Source organism: Engraulis encrasicolus, chromosome 11 (genome assembly GCF_034702125.1).
Source record: "Engraulis encrasicolus isolate BLACKSEA-1 chromosome 11, IST_EnEncr_1.0, whole genome shotgun sequence".
Classification (NCBI taxonomy): Eukaryota; Metazoa; Chordata; class Actinopteri; order Clupeiformes; family Engraulidae; genus Engraulis; species Engraulis encrasicolus.
Window position 1 is genome coordinate 37,272,905 of NC_085867.1, and position 7,500 is coordinate 37,280,404.

Sequence of the window (7,500 nt, forward strand, 5' to 3'; positions counted from 1 at the left end):
GGAATTAAATGGATTTACTGGGCGACAATATGACATTGGACTTGAATTTTGACAAGGGCTGGTTTTTGTTCTCATACTGTATGTGAAATGATGCTCTCTCTACCTTCTTTTCCCCATGCCCACACTGATAAAGGTCTGACTGACCGAAACGTCAGCTTTCAAAATAAGTAGTTTGGTTTGACAGTAATTGTAGCAGTGTTGCACTGTGTTACACAGTCTAAAAGTGATTCCCCCACGTCTTTCATAACAGACAAGAAAGCAGGCAAGCTTCAACACCCACCCACTGCCCAACAGTCCATGGAAACAGCTGTGTGTATGTAAGCAAAGTGCTCATTCAAAGCCCTACAGTGTATCAAAAGAATGGCACATATTCCCCACAGGTAACATCAACTGTGTCCTGCCAACATGGGAACAACAACTGAACCTGCTCATTGGGCTGTAATTTGATTTCAAACTTGTCAAACTGACAGCTCGTCATTTCACAACTACATCAACTTCTATCCCTTTGTTTACGTTCATCTTAATTGCACCTTGATTGTGTCGCCAGCCATGGGCCATGGTCCATTACCATTGCATCAACATCCGAGGAGATGCTCTAGAGAGTGGAAAATGACCACATCACCATAACCATCTGTGTTTAGAGACCCTTTGGTTCGTCACACGTCAGGATATGCCACAGGGTTTTGTTACACCACAACACTTATTACGTTAGGTATACAAAACACATTACTGCATTAGTTTTAATGCAGTTCAAAAGCTGAGGTAAGTGGATTACAAGTAGCGTCACAGTATCCAAAACAACTGGATTTGACTGGACTGAGTCACTACGTTTGGGAACACTTGGAACTTGGCCTCATTGTTTGTCATTTGACTTAGGTCCTGACAATTGTTTTACTTCTTTTCTGTCCTCAACAGCTTCTCCAGTTTGGGCCTGATAGTGGGGAAGCAGAAACTACTGTATATCTGTGGACCACTTCCACCTCCAGTGGCCCAGATAAAGCTCCTTGCTTGCTGGGTCATCTTTGGACCTATAATAGGTTACAGACTCTTTTTGGATGAAACCCTCATTGTTGGTTTGCATTTGATTGTGGGAGCTGATTGTTTTGTTGATTGTTTATGTCGCTTCTCTTGGTACGTTAAGCTTGATCAAGGGGCAACTCCTATAACGGAGGAGGCTTGTGGCTTTGTTTTGATAGGAGGACAAACCTGGAAGTGTCTTCTGTTAAGAGATTGAAAACTTAATTTAGCCGGGTTAGTAACTTAAACCACCTTTTTTGGAATACGGGGCAGCTGTGGCCTAATGGTTACGGAGGTGTATTTGAGATCAAAAGGTTGCAAGTTTGAATCCTATCTCTACACCTCTGTCCATGACCTAAGTGTGTTTGGTCAAGGCTCCTAATCCCATATTGCTCCAGGGACTGTATCCAATACCCTGTAAAATATCTATAGTTGCTTTGAATAAAAGCATCACCAAAGTGTTTTAGAATGTAATGTAATGCATATGTTCTTGATTTGATGATGGGGAACCAGGAGCTGGATCTCTGGACCACTTCCATCTCTAGTGCCCCAGATACAGTATGCCAGTGGTTCCCAAACTGGGGGCCGGGACACCCAGGGGGGTCATGGAGGCAGTGCTGGGGGTCGCGAACAGAATGGGCTTTGCATAAAAATGCAAAAGAATTCCAGGGTTTAACAGCCTAATTCCATATTGATTAGTAGTAACAGTATTCACTTCACTTGCATGGTTAACTAAGGTTTGCTTTTACGGTGAATTTCTCACAATATTATCAGATTAACGGTGAATTTTTCACAATATTAACAGAAAAAACTATTAATGGAAAATCTAGCAATATTAATGGACAAGCAAATACCTAAAGACATAGGGGTGGGGGGCAAAAAACATTCTTAGGTCCAAAATGGGGTCCCTGTAGAAAAAGTTTAGGAACCATTGCAGAGGACCGTAAAGCTCCATGCACATCGGACCATAATTGACATTTTTGAAGGAAACGAAATCAATTTCAAGCTCCAAAAGCAGCTCCATCCGCTTACAATTTGGAGCATTTTAATGCATTAGGCAAACCTCCAGTGGCCCAGATAGCTAAATTGATAATGTCTTAGTTCACTGGGCCATCATTGTGCCAGAGTAGCAAGACCTTATTGCAGTGTATCCCAACCAGGGGTACACATGCCACTAGTAGGTGAGTACACTACAGGGGGTACGCAGAAAACAAAAAATAATAAGAAATGTATGGAGCATACTCACATTGGGATAGAGGAAGAGATATAGAGGAGGTACTCAGGGTATGACAAAAATGCTTAGAGGGTTGGGAAGGTTGGGAAACATTGGGCTTATTGGATGAAACCAAACCAAATTCAGGCTGCAAAGAGAACTCCAGCCACTTACAACTTGGCCCCCATTTTACTGTATAAGGTGCAGTTAACTCTTCAGTCCCTCACACTTACCTTCACACTTCTGACTGGCCTCGTTCTGGCGATGGCCAGTGGGGCACTTGCACTCGTACGATCCCACGGTGTTAACGCAGTTGCCCCCTTGGCACAGCCCTGGGATGGCCTGGCATTCGTCAACATCTGGTCATGTGAAGAGCAAGAGAGAGAGAGAGAGAGAGAGAGAGAAAGAGAGAGAGAGAAGAACGTATAAACAATCATGACAACATCTGGAGTGTCCTGCTCGCAGCACATTAATGTCACAGCTGAGGCTGAGCCAAGGGACATAAATACAGACACGGAATGCAGAAAAAAAACTACAGTGACTGTAACATTTGTGTTCGGCAAATGGTGCAAATGAGCTTGTTTCGCCTTTTGAAAACAAACCATCAAAAAAAAGTCCTTTGCTTCCTCCGGCACGTTCCACTCTCTTACATTTTGCTCTACGGCCGGCGCTGGTGATTTTTAATAGCCCCGGCGTAGGAAAATTCTACTTCTCCTTACTCCGCCATGCCAAGCACATAAAACAGGAGTTGAGAGCTGCTAAATTTAACAGAGGCGGTTCACTCATAACCAGCAAATCACTGCTTTGTTTCACACAAACACCTGGATTCAGACACTTCCACTATCCAGAATTCGAACAACGCCATAGCTGTTATGGTGGCTCTTTGTATTTATACAGGCGTCAGAATAGAATAGAACACAAAATAATAGAATAGAATAGAGTAGAATAGAATAGAAAATAGAATAGAATACAATACAATAGAATAGAACAGAACAGAATAGAATAGAACACAAAATAATAGAATAGAATAGAGTAGAATAGAATAGCCGATGCCGATGTAAAATGTAAATGTTTTAAGTCAGTGAAAAGCAAAAAAAGGAAGCAAAACTAAAGTAAAGTGCAAAATGTTTTAGGGGACGATCAGGCCATCATCAGTGCAACTGAGATACAAAGGGGATGAGATTGGAGTGCATCTCCAGTGTACAGCTGGCCTTCTCTGTGACGTCATTCAGTGTGTGCGTGCGTGCGTGCGTGCGTGCGTGCGTGTACGTGTGTGCATGTGTACGTGTGTACGTGTGAATGTGTGTGTGTGTGTGTGATTGTGTGGGCTACGTGATTTCCTGTTTCGCTGTGGGTAGTGCCCCCCTAAACACCCAGAGCCAGGACACACACACACACACACACACACACACACACACACACACACACACACACACACACACACACACACACACACACACACACACACACACACACACACACACGCGCACGCGCGCACACACACACACCCCTCCCAGAAGAAGGCATTTTTTCCCAGAAGAAGCACTTTGAGAGGAAAGTGGACAGACAGACAGACACTCTTCAGTGACACTACTGTATGAGTGGGGGGCGGACAGACAGACAGATGGACAGAAGCAGCATTCACGGGGCTTTAGTAACATCCTCTCGCCCCCGCGGGAAGAAGGGCCTCTTGTCAAACTTATGGGACAGACTGTAGGAGGGTGCTGGAGAGAGCTGAAAAGACCTGGAAGGCATGCTTAATGTGTGCGAATCAGATCCCTCCTTACCTGAGAGAGACACACACACAAAGAAAGGCCTCTTGTTTTCATAGCAGGTTATTGGTGGACCTGAGTATCTCGACTGTACACCCATACGAAAAAGATCTATATTATATTACATTACACTTAGCTACTGTATACAAATCGATGACTTACCCGAGCTATTTACAGGGTAAATAAGGTGCCTTGTATTGCTCAAGGGCACTTCAAAGAAAAGGGGGCGCACCTTGCATCAAATTTTTCTTCTTTATTTTTGTGCACAGATGCGCTTCGGCGTGTGCCTTCTTCAGTGTGCACAAAAATAAAGAAGAAAAAATTGATGCAAGGTGTGCCCCCCTTTTCTTTGATTTTAAGTATTTATTTGGGACAGCATCCTTAAAAGCCTGCTACCTACTTGATCAAGGGCACTTCAGCCATGGATGGAGGTGTAGGGAGAGGTAAGGGTGGGGTTCTGGAACCCTTTGATCTTGATCTTAAGATTACATCCCTAACCATTAGGCCACGGTGGTCGCATCCAACTCCTTCACCAGGCCACAGCTAAATTGATTCATGCTGCATATGGACTAGACGTCTTATATGGCTATAAAAGTGGACCATTCCTCATTTTTCCTCATGTACAAGTATCTATAATTCATAGTCAGCAACATTCACTAGACTAGAACACAGTAGAGGAGCAGTGTATCATCCCAACTCGTCAATTTCTGACGTCTAACGGTACTCGTCCATTGTTCAATTTGACGCAAGCCGTACGAACGGGTTCATTTCATTTTCAATGAAATCCGGCAGATCGTCGTTGCCGGACTCGCAAAGCATGTTGGGATTCCGGTACTTTGCTACATCGATAAAAATGGCTAGAAATGTAGATTGATATACTTCCTGTATATAACGCGAGCTGTAGTAGCAGTACGTCGACACTGGGGTATCCAATACGTCGAGCTGCGATAACAAGACGCATTAATGGATGCGCCCCGTACGGTATGCCCTTGCAGTCAAAATGTGACATGCACCTCAAAGATGCCCCCCTTGTAGCAGCATAACTTCACTGATGGTTAGGGAGAGGTCTAGGTTTAGGCCACATAGTCAACATGTGACATGGCAGGTATGCCCTCAACGTCAAAAATTATCGTCTGGTCAACGGTAGTCAGAAATTGACGAGTTGGGATGAGACTGTGTTGGAGATTCACGTGTGCTAAAAGGCTCACAGAGCCCAGAAGAAGAGAGGAAGAGAGGAAGAGAGGAAGGTGAGGGGAGGGAGAGTGTGTATGCACAAGTAGGTGTTATCTCTTGCTCGCCTCTACTTCACAGACCTGACAGCCACAAGGCACCGTGCCACTCTCTCTCTCCCCCCCCTCCCTCATTTTCAATCTCTCTTGCTTACTTTCACTTTATTTCCCTCTCCCTATCCTCTCTATTTTTCTCTATCTTTCTTTTCCGTCTCCATGCCGTTTTTTATTTTCTCCCTTTCTACCTCCACTCCTCCACTTTCTCTGTCTCTCTCTCTATCTGTCTTTCCCCCTTTTGCTCTTACTGGAGGTGAACAGCTAGAGAGAGAGAGAGAGAGAGAGAGAGAGAGAGAGAGAGAGAGAGAGAGAGAGAGAGAGAGAGAGGGAGAGAGAGAGAGGGGAGTAGGAGAGATGAGGTCACTGGACAGACCGCGTATCTGGCCTCTTTTTCAGCAGAAATATCTCTCTCTCTCTGTCTCTCTCACTCTCTCACTCTCTCCTTCACTATCTCTCTTTGGTTCATCCTTTCTCCCTTGTTGTCATTTGCCATCTGACTGTTTTCAGTTGTACAGTATTTTGTTTACTCCGAATCTCTCTAAAGCACTCAAAAGTCAAAATATTTTACATTCTTCACGCCTGACTCATTTTATTTTACAGTAATTATGACATTGATATCCAACCAAAAGTGATTTTGCTCGGCGACTCCCCAGCTGTTTCCCTTATAAACAGGGTGTGCTTTTCTTCAAGCCCTCTTCCTCTCATGTGCCTCTTCAAACTTGGCTCCTACAATGTTGTTCTACTCGAAATGATTGGACTCTCTCTCTCTCTCTCTCTCTCTCTCTCTCTCTCTCTCTCTCTCTCTCTCTCTCTCTCTCTCTCTCTCTCTCTCTATTTTTCTATCTGTTTCTGTCTGTCTCTGTGTCTGTCTGTCTGTCTCTCTCTCTGTGTCTGTCTGTCTGTCTGTCTGTCTGTCTGTCTGTCTGTCTGTCTGTCTGTCTGTCTGTCTCTCTCTCTCTCTCTCTCTCTCTCCCTCTGCTCTGATCTCTACACCTCATCATACCACAGAGAGTTCACAGCTCTCCATGTAACTAGGTCTGCTGATATCTGTAATTGGGTTGTGCTGAGCAGCTCTGTATCTCATTCAAAGTACATATTAAGTGTTTGATCGCTCAGCCGTGATAACAGTAGGCCGCCGTGCCTTACTGACTTCATGAGCCAGATAACACTTCTTTTGCTTTTTTTTTAAAGGGTTTGTGTGGAGGTGAGGGATAGTGTTGGATTCAGCAATAGCAGAATTATTTCTTACTTAGAATATTCGTTTCTTAGAAATTGGTTTTTTTTTTTTTTTGGTATGTCCCAAAAAATGAAAGAAGAAGCAGAGGCACTTTGAGATTGAACAAAAATGTAACATGTAATAAGTCATGTAAAAAGAGTTTAAAACACATGGGCCTATGCATTGTGATCATATTGGTCTTCATCGGATTTGTGAAATCTCAGAGTGCCTCTGCTTTCTCTTTCTTTTATGGAACTTGACTTCACCCGTAGCAGATGGGCTCCTGAGTGCTCTAAACTCCTTTGTATCTTGCTTTTTGGCATGCTTTTGGAAGAGTTGGAGGAGCTAGCTATGCATTTGCTATGAAGAGATTTATGATAAAATTGCAGTTTTAATATTACTTATGTACGTACTGTACATGAAATTGAATTTCTTAGAGATGTGTCTGTACGTTTATAACCATTTACATCATCACATTAGTTGCTAATTAGATCAATCACTTTAATTATAAAATTATAATAGTTATATAGTTATATAGTTTTTGCCAACGCCAAAAGTGCTTCCTTTCAGTATTAACATTGCATCAAGAACACAATTCACAAATTCAATTTTCTGCGGGTTCGGGCTACTCAAGTAGAAGACGAGAGGTCATTTGAGTTCGGAATGGCAAGATCTCAATTTGGCAGGACTATAAAATACTAACCACGCCTATCAGTGGACTATAAACTCGATGACAGCACAGAGCTGTCATTCTTTCAAAGACCAGCCTGCCACAGTGCAGTGCATGCAGCCTACATCCACAACATCTAGACTCCCCTCCACTCGCTCACTCAACACACTTCCTCTCAACATCCCGACGAAAAAACACACGAAAGACACTTAATCACGTGAATGAGTGAGTAATTACCTTTGGCCCTGACAACATTTATTTACCAAAAAAAAAAAGAATGAAAAATTGGGAACGCGTGAAGGTCAGTCACATCCTGTGTGTCTGGC

At 43.4% G+C, this 7,500-nt stretch overlaps 1 protein-coding gene across 3 annotated transcripts in view; it reads right to left on the reverse strand.

The window, feature by feature from the left end:
• Positions 1-7,500, reverse strand: part of LOC134458306 (fibrillin-2) — a 174,354-nt gene that overhangs the window by 136,778 nt on the left and 30,076 nt on the right. For all 3 annotated transcript variants that reach the window (XM_063210537.1, XM_063210535.1, XM_063210538.1), the window contains one exon: positions 2,464-2,589. In XM_063210537.1, coding sequence (XP_063066607.1) covers positions 2,464-2,589 — 126 coding nt within the window. The remainder of the gene's footprint in view (positions 1-2,463; positions 2,590-7,500) is intronic.